Here is a 23,623-nt window from a genome sequence, read left to right as displayed (position 1 = left end):
GAATAAGCAAGATAATTTTGGAAAGCGACTGCCCTATCAAATATCAAAATATATTCTAGTGGCCACGTCTTTTACCAGGTGGCCACTACCAGGCTCGATCCTACAAGCAGCTATTCCCATTGAGAATTTGTGCTACAGATACCCTTGAACCTGGGCAAGGAGGCGATGTAGCAGGTGGCTACTACTACTGCAAGGATTAGAAGTGACCAATGACCCCCAGAAGGGAACAAATGCTAACATTTCAGTGATGAGCCGCAACACAGCCATAAACTAGAACAAGGAAATCCTGTAGGCCTGGGTATGTGGAACCATCCCGAAGACCTCTAGCAGGTAGGGGAAAAAAGAGTTCTGCATAGTAGTAGCATTTTTTTTTGGAGGGGTTGCCTGGGTGACTCAGTCGGTAAAGCATCCAACTTTGGCTCAGGTCATGATCTCATGGTTCGTGGGTTCGAGCCCTGCATCGGGCTCTGTGCTGACAGCTCAGAGCCTGGAGCCTGCTTTGGATTCTGTGTCTCCCTCTCTCTCAAAAATAAATAAACATTAAAAAAATTTTTTTAAAAAGAAAGAAACATTAAAAAAAAAAAGTTTTTTAAGTAGGCTCCACACCTATCGTGGGGCTTGAACTCACAACCCTGAGATTGAGAGTCACATATTCTATCTATTGAGACAGCCAGGCACTCGACGTTACTATTTTTCCAAAAGATGACAAAGCATAGTATGTGTACAGATTTCCTTGTATCTGGACGAAGTGTCTCTGGAAGCAGAAACAGGAAACCAGATGACATTAGTCGCCTTCAGAGAGACGACAGCAGTGGCTAACAGACATTTCACTGTTGATTTCAATATTACCTGCTTCCCCCCCCCCCGCCCCCGGCCTTATAACTATAATGCAAATTTAGTATGCAAGCTGTTATCAAAAGCAGATCTCAATACACGAGTATGGAGTATGGAATTATCTGGAAAAGGGGAGATGCAACGCACAAGGTCTTGAGAAGTCAAATGAGAAAGAAAAATATTACACGGCCTTTCACAATGTGGTTGCACATCTCCCGTCTCAAGGACGTGTTGAGTAGAAACGCTTTGGCCAACACCAGATTAACAACAATATCAAATGTTTATTAAGTACTTGTTTGCAGGTATCTTTGCTAAGAGTCTGACATGAAGGACCTCATTAGCTATTTACATTAGTCCGCTGCAGTGGTGAGCATGACCACCCCCAGGTCATAGTTGAGGAATAAGGCCCAGAGAGGGAAAGCCATTCACCTGAAGTCACACAGGGGAGGAAAGGGTAGGTCTGGCACTCGTCTACATGGCATGTCCCCCCTCTCCCCCCCCCCCCCCCCGCAATTCACCTATTTAGCAAGTAGTTATTGAGAGCCCTCTGTGTTCCAGGTACTGGCCTGCTGCTCGCTGGTGATTCCGAGGTGAACAAAGCTTAAAGAGTTCAGCCAGATTTTTTTCTGCAGAAACTTTGCTCTGGCTGCAATCCCCAGGGGCGCAAACACCTGCTGCAGAAGGGCCCAAGGACCACAGCCTCCAGCAGAGAAAATAGGAGTTTATTACCAGCTAGCGGAAATGGTGGGTCCTAAGGGTGGGAGCTGGCGAGGGAGGCGGGGAGGTAAAAAAATCGGATTCGAAGGCCTGAGTAGGTCCTTGCTGGTCCTGGGTCCCTCAGGGGTCTGCCCCAGGCTCATAACCACGGAAGGTGCTATAGTCTGAAGGTGTGCATCCCCTCAAAAGAAATTTTTTTAAAGTAGGCTTCACGCCTGGTGCAGAGCCCCACGCAGCGCTTGAATTCACAACCCCGAGATCAAGACCTGAGCTGAGATCAAGAGTCGGATGCTTAAGCAGCTGAGCCACCCAAGCGCCCATCAGAATCCTTACATTGAAATCCTAATGCTCAGTGTGATGGTATTAGGAGGTGGGCCTTTGGCAGCTGCTAGATCATGAGGGTGGAACCTTCAGAAGCGTCTTTGCAAAAGAGACTCCAGAGAGCTCCCTAGCCCTCTCCCACCCTGTGAGGACACAGCCAGCAGGTGTGGGCTACGAACCAAGAGGGCCTTCACCAGAATGTGACCATGCTGGTGTCTTGATCTTGGATGTCTCAGCCTCCAGAGCTGTCAGAAATACATTTGTTGGTGAGCGCCCCCACCAGAGGTGTTGGTAAAGCAACCCGAGTGGACTAAGACAGAAGGAAAGTCCGTTCACAGAGGTGGGGTCTCCAGACAGAATAAGGCACAGGGAATGGTGAGGCCGACCTCTCCCCCTTGGGATCCTCTCGGGGCGGGGAGCCCCTCTCCTGGGTGTCTGCTCCAATACCCTGAGAGCTGGTGGTAGAGGCCTCAGCACACATTGAACACTGAGGCGGCCTGGCCTTGGTATTTCTCCTGGACCGTCTTGAGAATGGGGATGAGGTTCTGGAAAGTGGGGCGGAATGAGGCCTCTGCCTCCCAGCAGTTCTTCATGAGGAGGTAGATCTGGGGAGGAAAGTACTGGAAATGTGGCGGCTGCTCTTTCGGCAGCCGGCTGATGGGGAGGCGAATGGGGGGAGAGAGGGCTCACCTCGCAAGGGCATTTCTCTGGCCGCGGCAGCCTCTCCCCTCGTTCCAGCAGCTCAGTGAGCCTCAGCACCGTCATCTGCCCTTGGGTGAGGCCTATGAGCTCGATGAATTTCTACCCCCAAACAAGACAAGGTCTATTCAGGAGGTGTGTCTACCTAGACAGAGGCTTCTAGCCCCACCTCTGCTGCTTCTTGGGGCAGAACTTTACACTTATGACTTCATCTCCCTGGGCCTTGGTTTACCCACCTGTAAAAAGGGGCAGTAACATCTACCGCTGGGGTTACTGTAGAAGTTAGGTTAACTAACATTCATAGAGTAAGTCTGAAACGGGTGTTTGCTATTAAGTCTCTCTACAAACTGTTTTTATCTATCCAGAATCTTTTTTTTTTTTAAGACTTTTAAGTAATCTCTAAATCCAACGTGTGGCTTGAACCCCATGGGATTAGGGATTAAACCCTTGCTAAAGTGGAGGGGCTGGGAATCCAATGCATGCCTTTCTAACTCCTCTGGAATGGGGTGGGGCTGAGGGCCTGTCTCTCACCGAAGGGGGGCTCTGGCTGGAGTCACAGTAGGTCAGCAGCTCATACATGGTGACCCCGAAGGACCAGACGTCGGATGCATAGTAGAACTTACACTCCTTCAGGCACTCTGGAGCATACCTGGGGGGATGGGGCACTCAGGCCTTGGGCCAGACCAGGTTAGGGTCTTACCTGGGGCTTGGGAGCTCTCTGGTCCCAGTTAGGGCCCCACCGGGGTGGGGGGCAATTTCACTGGGATCAGACCCTGTCATCTGAGACCCCAGCATCTATCTCCTTCCCCGTCGGCCCCAGGTGACCCTGACACCCCACTTCAGCTGGTCCTGTCTGGTCACCAGAATACGGGGCTGTCCCCATCTTCGCGCACGCGGTAGTACTCATGGCCTTCAGGCACAGCCTTGGCTAGGCCAAAGTCCCCGATTTTGACCAGCCTGTCGTTGTCCAGCAGCACGTTGCGGGCAGCCAGGTCTCGGTGGACGTAGTGCTGTGCATGAAGGTAGGCCATGCCCTGGGGGGAGGGGGAGCCGGGATCAGTGGGGCGGGGTAGAGCCTGAGGAGTCTTGACCAGGATCAGGCGGGGAGGGGGCGAGCAGGTGCAGGAGCAGGCAGGATGCCAAGCGGAGCCCAGCAAAAGGGAGGAGAGGTGATGGCAGGGGCGGGACAATCGGGAGGGACTGGGCTGCCGGGCGTGCCCAAGTGGGCACAGAGATTCCAGGCGAATGGAAACTGGGGATGCGGGGAGCCGGCCCAGGCCTGGGGACTGGTGAGCCGACTGTATGGGACCCTCAGGCCAGGCCAAAGAGGAGGGGCCACTGGCCCACCTCACAGATCTGCTGGGCGAAGAGTAGCAGTTGGGCCAGTCCGACGTTGTGCCGGGGAAGGTAGTCCCGGAGGCTGCCCAGAGGCACGTACTCCATAACGAGCTGCACCGACTTCTCTCCTGATGCAGAAGGCGGGGCCGAGCGGGGATGGAGCCCGGGGCTGGGGGCCGCCCATCCCGAGCCCCGCAGCGCCCCCGCAGCGCCCCCGCCCCACCCCAGGCGAGGCCCTGACTCGGCCACTCTAGGCCCGGTCCTCAGGTGGGACAGCTCACCCTAAACCTCACCCCCACGTCCCCGGGTGACGGAACCGAAGGTCCCCCCCATCCGTCCTGGCCCCAGCTGCGGGCCAAGGTGGGAAGCAGGCAGCCCCGGCGCAACCACCCCACCCGAGGGCGTCCTCCAGTCAGAAGCTGTAATTGGCCAGGCCCTGCTGGCCCCGCCCACCGAGCCCCGCCCACCTTGGTCCTCACAGCATCCCTTGTATTTGACGATGTGCTTGTGGTAGAGCGTGCGCAGGATGTCGATCTCCCGCCGCCAGCCAGTGCGGAGCTGGGGGCCCCCGCCTGCCTTGAGGGCCTTCACAGCCACCATCTCGCCGGTGCCGTCGTTAGTCGGGTCGTAGCAATACAGACTGACCTTGCCGAAATGACCCTGGCCCCAGAGCACGCAGGAGGGTCGGCCCTATCCCGGCTTCCCAGGACCCACTCCAGTCGGGTCTGTTTGGAAAATCCTGGGCCCCACCTACTCCGTGTTAGGGGGGTCTCCTTGGGGCCTAGGCCTCCTTTTCAAATCCTCAGGGCCTCCTTTGAGGCTGAGGGTCTCATAGGCCAGGCCCTTCCCATATTAACTTCTGACCCAAACTCTTTTCACTCCACCAGGCGGGCTTTTGACAGTCTGGGCCCTGCCCCAGCCCCCTCACCTCGCCCAGATCCCGGATCTTTTTCAAATAGCGCTTGTGGAAAACGGTGGGGTCTGATGCAGGCGAGTCGGGGTTCACAGCCAAGACGTCAGCAAGATCTGGAAGTCACAGTGGGTGTCACTGGACCCCTAACTCTTCCAGCTACTTGGAGGCACAGAAAGCAGGTGTCTGCTCCCCCAGCATCTGATCTCAAATATAAGGAAACTTTTTTGCAACAGCTGCAAAATTCCACTTCTTGTCCAAAATACAGAACTGGCTGCATCAACACTGACGCCTGGAAGTTCTTAGATTGGGTAAAGGGTATTACATCAAGAGAGAAAGCAAAAGCAAGAGAGTTGCTGCAAGGGCCTAATTTGTCCAAAGAGGTTGTGGCTCTCCCTACATAAGACTTTAAGGGGAGCACAGGCATCCGTACAGCCTTAAGTGAATTCGAAACGGGCACGCATGCCGAGTCCCTGTGCAGAAACCTCAGGTGCACCATGCAGGCATAAGCAGGGGTCCCAGCAAGGGGGTGGGGCTCACTCTGGGGCTGCAGCTGAGTGAGGTCACGCAGGATGGTGCGGAAGGAGGGCCGCTGAGCTGGTTCATAGGTCAGGCACTGGCTGGTGAGTGTGGCCAGCTCCGGGCATGAGGGCTGAGGAAGCTGGTGCTGCTTCTGGTAGAAGCACTCTTTCTGCCAGGAAGGGGACCCACAGGAGTCAGTGCCCACCCCTCACCCCCACTCCTGGTCCCCTTCTCCAAAAGAACAGTCAAGCTCTCAGAGCAAGCTAGGTCCTTGTTCTTGTCACTCCCATTTTACAGATGCGGCAGCTGAGGCTTGGCAAATGGAAGCAGACTTGATCACCACTGCAGGGCCAGGACTTGATCCCGAGTCCAGCTGAGCGTGCTGGGCTCGAACACCTCACACTTGGCCCTTCCTGCCCTGGCTTCCACCCACCTCTGCACCTAGCCCCTCCTCCGTCTGCCTCCAGGAAGCTCCTGCAGCAATCTGAACGCACCAGACCCCCGGGGCCTTTGTACGTGCTGGGACCTCTGCCTAGGCTGCGCTTCCTAGCCTGGTCACTGCAGTATTTCTGCACTTAGATTAAACCTCCTCTGGGAAGCCTTGCCTGACCCCTCAACTGGTTCCGGGGAATCCGCTGGTACTCCCTCACCCCCACAGCCTGTGCTGCTCTCATCACGGCCCCGGGTGCTCTGCTTAAAACCGAAACACGTCACTTATTCGCTGTATGTCACGACTTTATGACGTAGGGACTGGTTAACCCCAAGTGACGGATAACCTGATGGAGCCCCGGAGATACGAGGCCACACAGCCAGAGAGGAGGCAGCTCTGGACCCCGAACATGCCCTCTGGACATCTTGGAAGTGCCAATCCCCTTTATAGGATGGAACCAGACAAGCCCTGGACGTACCTCAGAAGGGCCGCGGCCCTGCAGAGGGGCCTCCCCGTCGAAGCAGATCTCCAGGAGGGTGACACCAAAGCCCCATTTGTCAGCTGCAGTGGTTAGGGTGCTGGCCCCACCTGACAGGCACTCGGGGGCTGTCCAGGGGATCCTCTCTACCCGCTCTGGAGCCAGGGTCAGAAGTCACCAAGGGTGAAAAGAGCAGGGGGAAGCCCGTCCCTGAACCCAGCCCTGCCCGGGTCCTCACCCTCCCTGGAAAGGGCGCCCAGGCCCACACCGGGATCGCTCAGCTTGATGAAGGGGCTGGTGCCCTCCGCCAGTCCCAGCCGTGCCAGCAGGATGTTCCGGCCACACACATTACCATGAACCAGGCTCTTGTCTTCCTGTGGTGGGGTGGAAAGGGGGCATGGCCAATGGGGGGGGGGGCGCTGTAGATGCTGCCCCCAGTCCCATCCATGTGGTCTCCACAGGGACGGCCCACGTGAAAGAAATAACCGAGGTCAAATACACCACAAAACCCATAAAACGATCACGGTCATCATGGGGATCCAAATATGTGGTCATTGGGACCGGGTTGCACTAGGCACCTAGTAGGTCCTTCCAGTTTTCCCAGAGCTGGGGCCACACTTCCGGTCAGGTCCAACTGCTCTCCTCTAACCAAGCCCGGGGAGCTCTTTCCCCAGGCCCTCTAGGCTGGCTATTCCTTCTTCCCAGAATGCACTTACCCAGATACCCTCGGGACTCCCTTCCTCACCACCAGGTCACCTTAGTGAGGCCTTCCCCCACCCATCTATTTAAACCTTTGCTTCTTCCCCAGACCCTGCTCTTCCCCCCGTAGTTCTTACGACTTCCTAAAACACTACACAACGTAGTTAATTATTATTTGTTTGTTCCTCCCAACTAAGCGCCCAGCTCCCTAACGACAGAGACTTTTGTTTTGTTCTCCATTGTGTCCTCAGGGACGAGGACAGAGCCTGGCACACAGAGGTGCTCTGGAAACTGGGGTGACTAGGCCAGGAGGGGCTGGGATGAATGGCAAGAGAGACAGAGGCTGCCAAGGCCAAGCCCCCCGGGACCTCAGACACTATAGAGAGGTGAGGTGTTCTCTTGGGGGAGATGGGAGCCACAGGGGTGTGTGAGCAGGACAGGTTCATGGAAAGATCCCCCAGGGCCAGTGTGTGGATTAAATAACGTGTTGAGGCCTCCACACCCAATGCTGAGGCCACCCTGGCGCTCCCATCGACCCAGGCCCCACCCACAAGCACGCACCAGGTAGCTGAGAGCGCTGGCCAGCTGCTGGGCCACTGCCACCTTCCAGGCCACAGGCACGTGGCCCCTCTCCCGCCGCAGCCACACATCCAGGGGTCCGTGCTCCACGTACTCTGTCACCATGATGTCTGCAAAGGCCCAGCAGGGGCTGCCCACCTGCCTCCACCCTCCAGAGCACAGGTGGTAGGACACGGGGGCTGGGACTGTGGGTGGGGAAGGTGTCGGGACAGAGGCCCGGGGGGCAACTTGGGAGTGACGCTGGGGTGAGGGGAAATGCGGGATGGAGGGTAGGCAATGTGGGTGCAGGGTGAGGCAGAGGTGAACGCTGGCATCTGAGTCCAGGGTGGGGCCGGGGAAAGCTGACATGTAAAGTGACAATGTGAGGATGTCACTGGGGAACCGGGGGTGGGTACAGGCGAGTGGAAGTGTGGAGGTTAAGACAGGGGCATCATAAGGGCTCACAGGATCCCACCAGATTGGGGCACTCACGGGGTGTAGACCCGCGTTGGAGGGAAAGCCAGAGAAATGGACAGGTGGGGTTGAGAATGTGGGGGCTACTGGCTGGGGTCACCCTGGACGTGGAGTTTTGAGGTACACACAGGGTAGGGGTAGAGGTAGGGGCGGAGGCAAGAGATCTGGGAGGACTGGGGAGCCCAACGGTGCCGGTGTCTGCGTGGGGTCACAATGCCAGTGGGGTCAGAGAGTCGAGAGATGCCGGGGACTAGGGGTGTCAGGTGGTAGATGGGCTAGGGATCCAGCCAGGAGTCAGGGTGTAGGTCAAGGGTTAGGGTACAGCCAGGTACTGGAGTAGAAGGAAAAGTCAAGGTATAGTCAGGGATGAGGATGCAAAGTGAGTGTTGGGATACAGTCAGGGGGTGGGGTACAAGTTGAAGGTCGAGTAGCCACAGTTTGAGGTGTGTCGTCAGAGATCATGGTATAAGTCAAGGTGGAGCGTGGAGTCAGGGGTGAAGACACAGGTCAAGGGTCAGGGTACAACCCAGGGAGTGGGTATAAGGGGACTGCAAAGCGGGGGGCGGTGGGGGACCCACTCACTCTCAGAGCCGTGCACGCAGACGCCGTGCACAAAGGCCAGGTGCACGTGGGAGACCTGGCTCATGAGGCTGGCTGTCTCGTAGAAGGCCTATGGACGTGGGGCAGGTCAGGTGGTCACAGACCCTGACCGTCCCCCCCATCCTGCCACCTGGACCCTGGCGGTGCTCACTCACCAGGGCGATGTCGTGGTGACTGGGATCCAGCACCTTGAGTACCACTCGTAGCTCCTGCCCACGGTCCCCACTGGGCGTGGGGGGGTCCCCACCATCTGCCGTGCCCTCCTTGGGACCTCTTTCCCCCACCCGTAAGATGCCCTCATACACATTGGTCCTCGTGCCTTGGCCCAAGTGAGACAGCTGGAGGGACAAAGCACAGAACGTCTCCGTGACGACAGCTGGAGGCCGCCCTCCCCAGTGCCCCGGAGCCCCGACTGCACGGACCTGGGTAATGTCATCCTGGCAGACGCGGTGGAAGCTGAGCTGGCTGAGGTTGAGTGGCCCAGGGCTGGCCCGAGACCCACGCATGATGATGAGGTTGGAGAGCTCTGGGGGTTGAAGTGACATCACCGTGGGCTGGCACGGGGAGGAGACGCCCCCCCCCCATGGCTCCCCGTACCATACCTCCGGGGCGTGGCAGGCAGCAGCGGCGCAGGGAGAAACAGTCGTCCCCGGCCCGCAGCGAGCAGCCCTGCAGGGCGGTGCGCAGCTCCCGCACGCTCGGGAAGGAGCGGTCCCAGCCCTCCAGCTCGAAGCTCCCGGCCCGCAGCTCAATGGGGAATTTACGGAGGTGCAGCTGCTGCCCGCCAGGTGCCTGGGGTGGGTGGCAGGGGTGGGGGCGGTGAGCAGGGGTCCAGGCAGGGAGCGCGCCCAGCCCCGGCCCGGGACCCCCGCCCCAGGCCCACCTGGTCACGCTGGGCCACCGTGAGGATGAGACGGTTGAGGTGGCTGGTGCTCCAGTGGATGAGGTAGAGGCCATCTTCGGGCCGCAGCTTGGCCAGCACGAATGGCTCCCTGTAGAAGACAAGGGGGCGTGTCGGGGAACCCAGGAGTGCAGCTGGACCCGCGCCTGGCCACAAGGACACACGAAACCTCCCTGACGAACGAGCCTGACAAACGTCAGACTCGGGCACTTACGTGCAGATGCTGAGTCTGAACACAGACGCGTACCAATTAAACATGGTATCGCACACGAACACTCCCAGGGCGATAGAGGTGCCACAAGAGGCATACGCTCGTGTGTGACAATGGCTGGACAGTGTCACCAACATGGTGACACACACACAGACGGTCAACTGCATTCAGACACTGGATGGGCACACACCCTGCCAGCCACCTTGACACGCAGCATGTAGTCTGTCGCACGTTCATAGGACAACAGTCACAAGTGCAGCCGCTTACCCGTTATGATGTGGTGGCACAGGGGCATCGATATCCCAGACCCAGAGGTGACAATGTCGTGAGCACAGATAGGCAGTACGTGGGCTGCAGCCACAGAGGCCCAGACACCTACGCGTGTGGGGGCTCACATGCTACTAGACTGAATGTCCATGTGTCCCTGGAATTCCTGTGCTGAAACCTAACCCCCAAGGTGACGCTGTGAGGAAGTGGGGCCTCTGGGAGGTGATCAGGTCACGAGGGTGGAAAGCCCACGAATAAGATCAGTGCCCTTACAGAAGGACCTCAGAGCACTCGCCTGCCCCTTCCACGTGAGGACCCAGCCAGAGGGCTGTCTATGACCCAGGTGGCGGGACTCTCAACCGAACACCGGACCTGCCTGCACCTCGAACTTAGACTTCCGGCTTCCGGAACTATGAGAACCAAACGTCCGTTGCCTCTACATCACTCCGCCAATGCTACTGTCCTAGCCGTCCAAACAGACCAGGACACACGCCGATGCGGTCCCCGGACCCCAAGACAGGTGGCCGTGCACATCGGCTGGGACATGGCACAGCCACGGCCCTCAGGAGGTGGGATGGCCGCTTCACCCTCCTCTGGGGTAGAGACTAGGCTCCGAGCCGTCGGACCTCTTAGACACCTCGATGGCCCGTCCCGGGGCCGCAGATGGCGCAGGACCGCCCAGGCACGGGTATGAGGCACAGACGAACCGCGAGTCACAAACCCTGACCCAGGAGCATGCAGGATGGCCACACGCGTGTCTGAGGACCACTTAAGTACTGACACTTGACGTCCTTGGCCCCGTATGTCCGAACAGAATTGCACAGACAGTGACCTACAATTACCAGGACACACACACACACCTGTGGGGATGTAAACACGCATGTATGTGAAGGGCCACTAGCGTTTGTCCAACCTACAGCTCCACAAAGATCACCCGTCCCGTCACGTAAGAACAGGCAATGACGATTTTATATGCAATCATAAAACACAGCCGCACACCCAAAGAGCCGTTAAACGTGTGTGGTGACAGTCCCAGACCCAGGTGCTGTCATGACACGTGCCCACGCTGTGGCAGGCACCCTCTTTCCCCCTGTAACCCGAGGCGTGCACACGTGCATCCACTCCCACACGTGCACCCACACAGGCGAACACGTGTGCACCCACGGGCATGCACACACGTGTACACACATGGACGCCATAGGCGCAGATGCATGTGCACGTGTGTGTGCTTACACACGGCCACACTCACAGCTGCGCTCACACACGTAGGCATGTACTAAGACAGGAAGGCTTGCTCGCACGTGTATACTCTCACACGGAGGTGAGCACACACCACACACAAGCACACTAATGTGAACGCACGCGAAGACCTCGATACAAACACCTCGTTCAAGCCTCACCGTCCCTGGAGCTTGCGGCCCGGCTGGCAGCCCCACGTCGCCCCATATCACCCAGCCGCCCTCCCAGCACTCACAGCAAGGGCCCGTGGATGCCATCCCGGATGCTCATCACCAGCCGTGGAGGGGCCACCTCCTGGCACAGGTAGTGGCTCGAGTCGGCCGTCAGGCGGAAATAGCCGTCCACCAGCGACACCAAGGACAGGGCCACAGCCCGGGAAGGCAGGGTGAGCTCCTGCGGGCCGGGGTGGGGGTGGGGGGACGTCAGGCAGCCATCGCAGACCAGAGGCGCCCCCCGTGCCCCCCGTCAGGCCCGCAGCCCCAGGGCCCCACCAGGCACTTGTCCTGACGGTGGATGCTGACGTGGCGCTCTTTCAGCACCACGTGGGTGATGTCCTGGAAGTCACAGAAGTAGGCCCATGGCGCTTCCTGAGGCCTGTCCACTGGCTGGTTGCCCACCTCCTGGGCCTTGCTTTTCTTCCCTGATGGGCCAGCACGGGGGTTCCTGCTGCAACCATCGCCACTGGGACCCTGGAAACCCAGCAGGGCCGTGCCAGCTTAGTCCCCTGCACAGTTTTCCCGGGGACAGGCTCCTCAGGCATCCCCCTAAGTCCCCGTGTCACAGATGGGACGGAGACCTTCCCCCAAGAGACACACACGCCAGAAGACAGAACCTCACAGGTACCAGACGAGGGTCCCTCAGAGATGCAGACCTCAGAAAGTAGGTCCCTAGGGGGGAGACAGAGGCTGCTCCCCAAAAATCCACCCCAGGGGACAGACAGACACACCCCAGCGCCACGTGGGGAAAGGGCTCACGGCAGCCACCCTTGGAGGCCAAGGCTGAGCAGGAAGCCCAGCCCCAGCCATCGGGGCCCCCGGATGGAAGAGGCACTCTGCTCACCTCTGCCTGGACTGGTCGCCACCGGATGCCACCAGTGCCTGTCACCAGCACCTCATGAGTAGGGGGTCCGGGGGCCAATTCAGGCCCAGGCTCCGGGGGGGACTGGCTCCCGTCCCGGACGTAGCAGGGGTCCCCCACGGCCTGGGCCTGCTCCTCCAGCCGGCACACGAGCACGCGCTCCGTGCCGAAGCGGGGTGCCAGCTGCTCCAGCGTGGCCAGGTACTTGACCATGATGACCGGCTGGGAGACGTGGCCCGGCTGGAAGGCCCGCACAAACCTGCGGAAGAGCCTCCGTAGGCGCAGCCGTGTTAACGCGTTGTGCCGCCGGAGCTGCAGCCGGAAGGAGCGCGGGATGCAGTCCTTGAAGCTGGGGGGGCAACCAGGAAGGGCTGGTCAGGAGCCCGGTTGCAGGCCTAGCCGCGTCACGCTGGGTGAGCGGCCTAACCTCTCTGAACCTCAGCTGCCTCGTCTAGAAAACAGGCCGGCCGTCGTGCAGGTGGAAAGAGAGCAACGCAATAAAGGGCCAGCACAGGGAGGCCAGCCGGTGTCAGAATTCTGGAGCAGACGATGGGGCTAAAATCCCAGCTCTCGGACAACCTCCTAAAGCGCTCGGTCTTCTCATATATAGGGTGGGATCAAACAGGGCCCACTTCCAGGCCTGAGGCCTGAGGGCTGCTGACTGGCACACAGTAAGACCTATGTGAACATCAGGTGTTACTACTGGAGAAGTCACGATTAGTTTTTATCACCGATATGATGATTATCGACAAAAGGCACAGCTCTGGGAGGCCCCTCTGCTCCTCACAAACCCTTATCCTCTCCCCTCTTCTCCCACTGCCTGTCTGGCATCTGACCTCCAGTACAGCTCACTTAGCTAACAGATTTCTGAGCCTCAGTCTCCATGTCCCAAGCCCTCTCTCCCACCCCTAGATCAGAGCGATCCAAAAGCTTGAGGTTTTAGCTGCCTCTTGCCCCCACTTCCAAGCTTCCCAGGGCTCCTTGGAGCCCTTGGGAGAAAGGTCCCCTGACTACAGCCTGGTGGACTCAGGCCCCCATATTCCAAGTTCAGATCTCCAAGAAGAAGGCCGCTGCTGCCTACTGCCTCTGGGCCTTTGCGTATGCTTTTCCCTCTGCTTAGAATGCTTGGCCAACACAGTCCACATCTGGATAAAGCTGACTCAAACTTCAGGTCTTAGCAGAAATGTCACTTCTCCCAGGAAGCATCCTCTGATGTCGAGGCTAGAGGGGGTACTCCCTCCGGGCTTCCAAGCACCTTGGACTTTGTTGTCCCAGCCTGGGTCTTCCAGAGTGATAACATGACAGAAATGGAAAGGACACGTGCTTTAAGAACTGTTGGTCTTGTAGGATCCATTTCTCTCACTGCCTCCTCCAGGCAGTGTACCCAGATTACCCAGGCCCTCACAACAATGGAGGTGCAGACAGCTCACTCCCAGCTCCCCATGCTCCTATGTCCTTCCTTCCCTTGAACTCTAAGGAATTCTCCGAGTTTACTCTGCTCCACCTACACATCCTCCAACATATCTGCCAGGCCTCGGGGTGTTCGCACTGGCTGTTCTCTCTGTTCAGGACGCCCTCCTCTCGGATACGCACCACGCTCCCTCCTTCACTTCCTTCAAACCTTGGAATCTGAATACTACCTTCTCCTTCTTCCTCCCTTCCTGCTTAATTTTTTCCCCTCTGCGTGTAGCATCACCTGAAACCCTGGACCTTTCGCTTTTGCTGTTCTGTGTGCTGCCTGGCTCCTTGACCAGACGTGAGCTCCGAGAGGACGGTGATTTTTGTCTGACTCGTTCACTGTTGTGGCCTCGGCACCCAGCACCAGCGCCAGCATACGGCAGGCACTGAATAAGCGTTTGCCGAATGAAGACATTGCAGGATGCAAGGTCTACTGTGACTCCCGGATACCTGTCCCCACCCCATTCCCGGACACCTGATCTTCTTGGCCACCTTCTCCAGGGGGATACCATGGCAAAGGGCGAGGTGGCAGAGGTGCAGAAAGGCCATGCCCAGGCTCTCGTTCTTAAAATGGTGGATCTCCTCCTCGCTCGACAGCTCCCACAGTGGTGCCACATCATTCACAAACTCGTGCTTGCCCTGGGTGGGTGGGGGGAGCGGGCAGAAAGGGAGGCATGAAAACCTGTTCCCTCTCTGGCTTCTGTCCACTTTCGGGATGGGAGGGAACCCCCATTTTCTGGAAAGGCCAAATACGCAGCATACATGCCTCCTCTGCCCCACCCTCGGCCTGTGGCACACATCACTAATGGATCACAGCACTCTCTCCCACGCAATCCTGTCTCAGAACCCTTTGGTTCAGACAGCCAAAGGATCCCAGACGGCAAGGGCTGAAACCTATTCGCTTTAGTGAACTGGGGAGGGAAGCGGGGCTCCTCAGCTACCCCTGAGTCCCTCACAAACAGCCCCACGTCCCCAGCAGCCCTGCACACACCTGCTCAAAGAGGTACTCAAAGGAGGCTGGGTCCAGGAGTTGCACCCCCTGCTCTGCCTGTTCCGAGGAAGACTTGGCCCTGGTGGGCCCACAGCGGTACACGGCCGGCTCCTGAGGATTCATGCTGTGCCAGTTCCGGAAATAAAACCTGCAAGGCGGGGGGGAAGGGGGAACAGCTGGGGCCTTAGTGTGGACTCAGACCAGCTCCAGGAAGGTGGGGTGCTGGGGAACGAGGGGGGCAGAACAAAAAGGGGCGAGACTTCCAAGGGGCCTTCACCCACCTCATGCGGAAGTACAATGTCAGGTTCATGTCTCTGGAGACCTCCAAGATGTGGTTTGGGGGCAGCCACACCTGGGCCTGGGCATCAAAGAGGGCGAAGAGATTGAGGCAGGATGGAGTGATGCCTGGAACAGGGAAGAAACAAGATCAGGAGTCCGCAGCTGCTGCCATCTGCCTTGTGGACCCCCTCATAGGCCCGGCCCTCCCCTCCCCTCCCTCCCCTCTGCTCCTCCTGCACGTCGAGCGCAATGCAACATGTTGACCATGCTGCGGCTTCAGAGACTAGATTTCCTATCCTGGTTTCTGGACAACGGGATGTTGGCGGAAGGGAGACGCAGATTCCCAGGCCAGGAAATAAACTGTCTCGCATCTTCCCTGTCTCAGGGGTGGTGGAGACCCCTTGTGCCGAAGCTACAAGATAGAAGTGAATCATTCAACCTGCATTAGATTTTAGGTAAACCTTTGCTGCCCTTGACCCAGGAAAATTTGGGAGGCTGCCATTCCTAGAGCGAGAACCTATCCTAGACCGACCCACCCAACTCTACAAACTGCTGGCACTCTGCCTGGTCTCGCTCTGAACTCCAGCCCCGGGGGAAGAGCCACCTGCCTCCTAGCTGTCTCCCCCTGGATGCCAGAGCCCTCTTAGATGTGCCTTGTTTCAAAGAGATCTTGTCTCAGGTCCCCAGACCCGCCTCTTGTCTGCCCAGTTCTTTTTTTTTTTTTTTTTCCTTCTGTCTGCCCAGTTCTTTAAACTAGGACTTGGTCCTTGTCCTCAACTCCCCCCCAGCACCCCACATCAGATGGCTCACAAGGCCTGTTCTGTCCGCGTCCTCCAATCTCCCTGGGTTCCTTCCGATCCAAAGCCCAGCCCTAGTCCAGCCTCCAGACTTGCTGTTGTTTCTCACACCGGCCACCCGAGGCATCCTTTCACACAAGTCACTTAACATTTTCATCTAAGATAGTCCATCCAGAATCATTTATAATCACCAAAGTACAAAGACAAGATAAAGACCTAAAACTTGACTGCTACAACGGAAGCCTCTGCCTACATTCTCTTCCTTTCCCCTCCTGTAAAGAGGTAACCATACTCCTGAAATAGAGTTTATCATTTCCATATCCTCTATGATCTAGTCTCAAGTGTGATAAGCTCTAAATCTAATATTACACTATAGGTATCCTTCTATAATTTGTTTTTTTTTTTTTAATTTTTAATGTTATTTATTTTTTGAGAGAGAGCGAGCGAGCGAGTGAGCAGCCAGGGAAGGGCTGAGAAAGGGAGAGAGAATCCTAAGAAGGCTCCGTGCTGTCAGTGCAGGGCTTGAACCCACAAACTGTGAGATCCTGACCTCAGACGAAACCAAGAGTTGGAGGCTTAACCATCTAAACCAACCAGGCGCCCCTACAATTTTCTTTTCCTTTTTAAAATTTTTATTTATTTAAAAAATCGTTTTAACCTTTATTCATTTTTTGAGAGAGACAGAGAGAGAGAGAGACAGAGCACGAGCAGAGGATGGGTAGAGAGAGACAGAGACACAGAATCAGAGACACAGAATTCGAAGCAGGCTCTAGGCTCTGAGCTGACAGCTTACGTGGGGGTTAAACCCACAAACCGTGAGATCATGACCTGAGCCAAAGTCGGACGCTTAGCCAACTGAGCTACCCAGGCATCCTGCCCTTTTAACGTTTATTTATTTTTGAAGGAGGGAGAGACTGAGCATGAGCGGGGAGGGGCAGAGAGAGAGGGAGACACAGAATCCGAAGTAGGCTCCAGGCTCTGAGCCGTCAGCCCAGAGCTTGACACGGGGCTCCAACACACGAACCGCGAGATCATGACCTGAGCCAAATTTGGACACGTAACCAACTGAGCCACCCAGGCTCCCCTCTTATTATTTTGTTTAATGTGTATTTATTTCTGAGAGAGAGGGGAGAGAGAGGATCCAAAGTGGGATCTACGCTGACAGCCGCAAACCCAACGCGGGGCTTGAACTCAGAAGGGCGACATCATGACCTGAGCCAAAGTCAGATGCTTAATCGACTAAACCCCCAGGTGCCCCTGCTTTTTCAAGTTACAATAGGTTTTAAAACCTCACACATGAAGGGTGCCTGGCTGGCTCAGTTGGTAGAGCGTGTGACTCTTGATCTCGGGGTCATGAGTTTGTAGCCCAGTGTTAGGTGTAGAGATTAAAAAATAAATAAAAATTAAAATAAAAAATGGGCATCTGGGTGGCTCAGTCGGTTGAGCATCCGACTTCAGCTCAGGTCATGATCTCACAGTCCATGAGTTCGAGCCCCGCATCGGGCTCTGGGCCGACAGCTCAGAGCCTAGAGCCTGCTTCAGATTCTGTGTCTCCTTCTCTTTCTGTCCCTCCCCCATTCACATTTTTTCTCCCTCTCCCCCTCTCTCAAACATAAATAAACATCAAAAATCTCTTAAATAAATTAAAAAAAAAAAACTTCCCACATGACATGTGTAACTTTGGTGAAATTCCTTTTTCCTGACTATAGAACATTTCAGCATTCAACCTGACTGCAATTTATGCATTCTCCTACAGAGGGACTCTGAGACAGCTTCCCATCCTTCACTAAAATAAATGAAGCAGCTCCAAACATTCTGGAACGCGTCTCCTAAAACATATGAGCGGAGCGACCGTAAAGTACCCATCTAGGAGTGGAACTGTGTGGGATGATGCAAATCGCTCTTCAAGGTCGCTGTGTCCAAGTGTACTGCCTCCCGCAGAAGGAGAATGCCTCCCTGAGAGGCAGCTTCCTAAAGAACCAATCTGTTTTGCTCTCTGGCTTGAACTTTCCACGGCTCCCCATTGCCCCATGAGAAAGCCCAACCCCCTCGGCACAGAATAACCATGACCTGGACCTGGACCCTGACAAATAAGGTTCCGCTTTCAATTCCTACTTCCCTTACCAAATTCTTAGAACTCACAATGTAGTCCCTCTTAAGGTCTTTTGCTTCCTCCAAAGATCAGGCTGCCTGGGCCCTTTACAAATCCTGTTCCTTCTGCCAGGCATGCGTCACATCACCCGGCACTCCTGTCTGAGCTCTTGAAGAATTGGCCACCAATGGGAAAGCGCAACGTGTGATAGATATCCACCATTAGGCCCCCATCAGACTGTGGGTGAGGAGGTTTAAGAGAATTTCCTGGAAGACGGGGCCAATAAGCAAAGTCCCACTGGACAGACCTTCTCCTTCTCTGGAAGAAGAAATTACACTTTTGGGGGCACCTGGGTGACTCGGTTAAGCATCTCTCTCTTTTTTTAATTTTTTAAAAAATGTTTTTATTTTATTTTTGAGGGAGAGACAGCGCGAGTGGGGGAGGCGCAGAGAGAGAGAGGGAGACACAGAATCCAAAGCAGGCTCCAGGCTCCAAGCTGTCAGCACAGAGCCTGATGCGGGGTTCAAACCCACGGACTGTGAGATCACGGCCTGAGCTGAAGTGGAACACTTAACCAACTGAGCCACCCAGGCGCCCCTGATTTATTTATTTATTTTTTTTAAGTAATCTCTACACCCAACCTGGGGCTTGAACTCACAACCCTGAGGTCAAGAGTCACATGCTCTACCAACTGAGCCAGCCAAGTGGCCTTTCCTGAATTTTTTATTTGTCTCCATCAGCCATCTCTGCTGTTTTCCTATTCATTGTGTTCCTTGCTGGTTTTCCTATTGGAATATCAGCTCTACAAAGGCAGAGCTCTACAAAGGGCTGGCACACTACAGTTCCTCACTCGATGTCTGCTGAATATTCGAATGGGCAGAAGGATGGATGGCTGGATGGGCCCAGCTGCTGCTCTCAGCACCCCCATCCCCCACCCCCACCACATGGCCGATGCCCCAGACTCACCGACTTTGTGTGCGATGTGGATGCAGACCTCCTCTGCGGTCAGTGTGGCCTCGCTGAAGGTGACCCAGGGGTCCCCGCCATCAGGGCCAGCCCAGTGCAGGAGGACCTTTAGGCCTCCCCTGGAGACCATGGGCTGAGCCTCATCCCCATCAGGCCTGCTGTCCCTGGTGGTGGCACCCCAACGGCACAGAGGCATGCTCTTGACAGCTGGCTTGGCTGGGAAGAGACAGGCCATCAGCCCCCAGACCTTGACCTGACGTCCCCTCAACCTTCCACTCAGCCAGGCTAAGGCCTGAGGGGAAGATTCTGGAACCCCCTCTCTGTATGACCTCAGACACCCAATTCCTCTCCCTGAGCCTGTTTCTACATCTGTTTGATGGAGTTAGAGAACATGCCCGCACCTATTAGATCTGTCATGAACAATAACGAACCCCTTTATTGGACAGGTTTGCACCAATATAAAAACCTGTTTTGAACCCACCTTCCCAAAATCAACAGGCAGGCAGGTGTGGTGAGACAGACCAGGGGGGCAAATCTTGGATCTCTCCGTGTCAAATCAGACAAGTCACTTAGCCACACTGGGCCTCAGTTTCCCCATTGGAAAATGGAGATGCTGGGAGCATTGCCATGAAAAGATGGTTGTAACATCACAGCTCAGCCCTTAACGCAGGCATGAAAAAATAACAAATATGACAAAAACAAGAATAAAATCATTATTATTGCTTCCATCGTCCTTCTCTTACAGGCCAAGATTCCTGCCTCCCACATCTACCCCGGTGAGTAACCCCAGGTACTGCCGACTCCCCTGAGCCTAGGACAGGTTGTGTTTCATTTTCTCCCTTCAATCCAGCTGTGGGGTTTTTTCTAGAGCCAGGCCCGAGCCTCAGGCCTCCAAGTCCTCCAGTTTTAAGACAAACAGTGATCCGGAGAAGAGAATGTCGTCATAGCACAATGTCAGATTCCTCAGCAATCAGCCCCTCTCCGAGCCTGTGTCCTCGTCTGGAAAATGGGCATATAACAGCCTCTCCTCCCTCAAAGCGTTGTTGGGAGGATTCAATGAGATGAGGCAGGGAGGGCGCTCAGCACAGGGCCTGGCAGGCTGTAAGTACTTAATAAATATTCGCTATTATTATGTGTTAACATTTGAGAAAATATGGTGGGGACGTCCATTTCCTCCTTCCTCATCCCCACCGGGTCCAGAGCCAGCTTTGCAAATGGGGTTGGAGGTCTCCACCCAGGAGGTCCGCATTGCCCGCCCCCCCCCCCCCCCCAAACAAACACCCAAACCTCGAAACTTCGCTGGCAGGGGCAGGAACCACGAGGTGCACCCACCAGGCATTGACCAGTCACAAGGCAGCGGGTGTTGCTATCCTCACCCCCCCCCCCCGCCCCCGCCCACCGGCCAAGCGCAGCCACTCCCCCCTCCCCTCCCCGCAACCCCCTCTTCCCTTCCGCCCGCTCCCCGCCTCCAGCCGCGCCTCCCGCCGGCCGCTTCCCTCTAGAAGACCTCCCGGCGGCACCTGGCTTACCCTTTCGCGGACTCTGGCTAGGACCCGGGACCCCGCCCCACAGCCAAGGGCAGCGGCCGCCAAATTGCCGCCGAGACATCGCCTCCTATTGGCCACCTGAAATGGGCATAGTCATTGGCCGCCGCTGTGACCCGTCGCAGGTAACCATTGGTCCTTTCGTTGCAATGGAGGAGTTCCTATTGGTCCTCAGCTTCACTTCCCCCCCCCCAACCGCGATTGGCTGGGGCGGCTCCTGGATGCGCTTCAGCGTCAGCGACTGGCTGTTGGGGAAAGTGGGCGGAGATGCGGAAGGGGTGGCTCGCTGGGGCGGCTGGAGAGTGTGGCCTGCCGGTGACGCCTAAGCAATTGCCCACGCGGACGGTGGGCCAAAGTTAGGCTCTGGGACTTGGTGTAAACCCCATGTCCTTATCTTGGCGATCAAGGCTGCAGCCCAGCCAACCGCCATTCAGTCTTTCTTCGTCCTGTTATGTGACTCCATTCCATTCTGCCTCTCTTCCCTTGTCCCTGCCTGGCCAGCTCCACCTAGCTGGATGAAGACCTCCTCCACCCCACCCCACCCCACCCCACCCTCACCCCCATCCCACCCCACCCTCACCCCCATCCCACCCCACCCCACCCCACCCTCACCCCCATCCCACCCCACCCCCACCGCAAGGAGGCATTTTTGACCTACCTGCTCAAATCCTTTTCCTGATCACCTACACCTCTGAATCTGTCAAAGTAGCAGCTTGGATGTCCCACCAAGTTTTTTGGTTTTTGTTTTTTTGAGTGAGAGAGAGAGGGAGCACGTGCGTGAGAGGGGGAGGGAAAGAGAGAGAGAGAGAGAATATATATATATATATATATATATTTTTTTTAATTTATTTATTTTGAGAGAGAGAGAGCAGGGGCGGGTCAGAGGTGGAGGCCGGGAGAAAATCCCAAGCAGGCTCTTAACTGCCCGCGTGCGGAGCCGGACTGGGGCTAGAACCTATGATCTGTGAGATCATGACCTGAGCCAAAGTCAAGAGTCCTACGCTTAACCTACCGAGACCCCTGGCACACCAAGGGAGAGAGAGAGAGACTCTTAAGCAGGCTCCACACTAAGCGCGGGGCTCCATCCCACCACCCTGGGATTATGACCTGAGCCAAAAGCAAGAGACAGTGGCTCAACCTACTGAGCCACCCAGGTGCCCCTCCACCTTATCTGAGTTCTAATGGACACACAGCAAGTCGCTGTCTTTTACTCAAAAGGCTGTGCACCGAGTGTTTTCAGTGCATTATCTCATTTGGTCCTGGCAGCAGTCCACTGGGGGCTCATCCCCATTTCTCAGAGCAAGAAACTGAGGCACAGACAAGTGACAAAGACCCTCTCCTTGACCAAACTAATCAGAGCACTCTTTTCGACTAGTCCTTGACCTTGGCCTGAGCCTATCTTCAGCCTGTTCCGTCCAGTCTGAGCAAAGAATCCTTTAAGTCGTCAGCCACTTTTGATATCTGATCAAGTTCCTCCCAGTTGGTGTCCACAGAAAACTGGAGAATTATTTGGTGTGGCAAACCCACATACTGGGTATCAGAAGTATTGTAAGTAGAGAAAGCTTTCCTTTAGCATGCATTAAAGAAAACTTTCATGGGCTTCGCCTGTGGGTCCAGTTTTAAAGAACAACAGTAATAAGGCAACTACCCAGCCCAAGAAATAAACACTCACTCCTCCTCAGAAGCTCCTTGTTCTAAATCAGCAAACCCATCTTTCTGTCCCTTTGTCTGCTGTACTTTTCTTTGCAGTCTTTTTTCCCCCAAGTTTTTGTTTATTTTTGAGAGAGAGAGAGAGAGAGAGAGAGAGAGTGCATGCACGCGCATGTGCAAGCAAGGAGGAGCAGAGAGAGAGGAAGAGAGAAAATCCCAAGCTGGCTCCACACTGTTTGCCCAGAGCCCTACTTGGGGCTTGAACCCATGATCCTTGAGATCCTGACTTGAGCTGAGATCAAGAGTCTGATTCTTAACCAACTGAGCTACCCGGGCGCCCCTTTTTGCAGTCTTTTTTTTTTTTTTAATGGGGCACTAATTTATTTATTTTTAAATGTTTATTTATTTTGAGAGAGAGTGTGTGAGAGCTGGGAAGGGACAGAGAGAGAGAGAGAGAGAGAGAGAGAGAGAGAGGGAAAGAAGATCCCAAGCAGGCTCCACACTGTCAGTGTTCGAAGCCTGATGTGGAGCTTGAACTCACAAACCGCAAGATCATGACCTGCGCTGATGATTTGGACGCTTAACTGACTGACTCACCCAGGCGCCCCACTTTGCAATCTTTATGACAATCTGACATTTCACTGGAAGTTTCTTTGAGCACTGATCTTCACGCCTGTCTTCCACTCTAGAAGGTCAGCTCCACAGCGGAGGGGTCCGTGTGGTTCTCCACTGCACCCTCAGCACCTGGAATTATGCCTGACACCCCGTAGGTGCCTAAGAAACTGGTGGGGTGAATGGCCTAGGGAGCCATTGGGCCTGACCTGCTGTCCTGCTTGCTGTGGAAGGGCTGACCGTGGCCTTCTGGCCTCAGCTTCCTCTCTGCCACGGGGAGTGCAGCGACAGGAAGCCAAAGGTGCCAAATGCTTTAACAGCCAGCTGAGTGAGGGGGGGACAGCCTCTACTGGGCCCAGAGCTGGCCCACAGAGCACAGAGTGAGTCCGGGACTGGGTGTCCAGCATCCCCGGAGGGATGGGAAATGGCAAGTGACTATTATGACTAATGATCATAATGATGGTAATAACCCCGGCAATAAGAATAAATCATAATAATAGCTCACATTGGCCCAGACTGGATGCCAGGCCCAGGGCTGAGTGCTTAGAGTTTAGGGAGCCCTCTCAGTTTCTTTTATTTATATTTATTTATTTATTTCTAATGTTTTTAATGTTTACTTATTTTTGAGAGAGAGTGCAAGTGGGGGAGGGACAGAGAGAGAGAGAGAGAGACAATCCGAAGCAGGCTCCAGGCCCTGAGCTGTCAGCCCAGGGCCCAACGTGGGGCTCGAACCCAGGAACCACAAGATCACGACCTGAGCCAAAGTCAGACGCCCAACCCACTGAACCACTCAGGTGCCCCTATGTTTATTTATTTATTTATTTATTTTTAAGATTTTATTTTTAGGGGCGCCTGGGTGGCTCGGTGGGTTAAGTGTCAGACCATTGACTTTGGCTCAGGTCATGATCTCACGGTTCTTGGGATCAAGCCCCGCATTGGGCTCTGCACTGAGAGCGTGG

General features: G+C 55.6%; 1 protein-coding gene across 4 annotated transcripts; it reads right to left on the bottom strand.

Annotated features, from left to right (window-relative positions):
* Window positions 1-1,095: 1,095 nt before the first annotated feature.
* TYK2 (tyrosine kinase 2) lies at window positions 1,096-20,473 on the bottom strand. 4 transcript variants are annotated; one of them, XM_086699120.1, is made up of 25 exons: window positions 20,388-20,473; window positions 19,340-19,518; window positions 18,859-19,074; window positions 15,006-15,129; window positions 14,725-14,872; window positions 14,209-14,372; window positions 12,258-12,624; window positions 11,690-11,887; window positions 11,434-11,591; window positions 9,464-9,572; window positions 9,183-9,372; window positions 9,003-9,106; window positions 8,736-8,918; window positions 8,563-8,650; window positions 7,510-7,637; window positions 6,488-6,623; window positions 6,250-6,404; window positions 5,360-5,510; window positions 4,838-4,935; window positions 4,377-4,569; window positions 3,919-4,037; window positions 3,433-3,605; window positions 3,103-3,220; window positions 2,563-2,673; window positions 1,096-2,477 (listed from the first exon to the last, which is right to left on the bottom strand). In XM_086699120.1, the coding sequence occupies exons 3-25, from the start codon at window positions 19,052-19,054 to the stop codon at window positions 2,343-2,345; spliced, it is 3,546 nt and encodes a 1,181-aa protein (XP_086555246.1). In that variant the 5' UTR covers window positions 19,055-19,074; window positions 19,340-19,518; window positions 20,388-20,473; the 3' UTR covers window positions 1,096-2,342. The 4 variants fall into 4 exon arrangements, 3 of the variants coding, with proteins under 3 accessions (XP_086555246.1, XP_086555247.1, XP_086555245.1); XM_086699121.1 differs by lacking the exon at window positions 20,388-20,473 and adding an exon at window positions 20,191-20,208; XM_086699119.1 differs by lacking the exon at window positions 20,388-20,473 and having other exon boundaries at window positions 19,340-20,171.
* Window positions 20,474-23,623: the final 3,150 nt, after the last annotated feature.

This window comes from Puma concolor, chromosome A2, assembly GCF_028749965.1.
Source record: "Puma concolor isolate L17-30 chromosome A2, mPumCon1.1.hap2, whole genome shotgun sequence".
Classification (NCBI taxonomy): Eukaryota; Metazoa; Chordata; class Mammalia; order Carnivora; family Felidae; genus Puma; species Puma concolor.
The sequence above is the reverse complement of the archived record's forward strand: the minus strand, read 5'-3'. Positions and strand labels throughout refer to the sequence as shown.

Excerpts from the sequence above, each read along its gene's own strand:
- TYK2 (XM_086699120.1), bottom strand. The coding sequence starts at position 19,054 with ATGCCTCTGTGCCGTTGGGGTGCCACCACCAGGGACAGCAGGCCTGAT. Across the intron at positions 9,373-9,463 it reads CGGTGGCCCAGCGTGACCAG|GCACCTGGCGGGCAGCAGCT; the intron begins GTGGGCCTGGGG and ends CACCCACCCCAG. Across the intron at positions 6,624-7,509 it reads CCAGCGCTCTCAGCTACCTG|GAAGACAAGAGCCTGGTTCA; the intron begins GTGCGTGCTTGT and ends ACCCCACCACAG.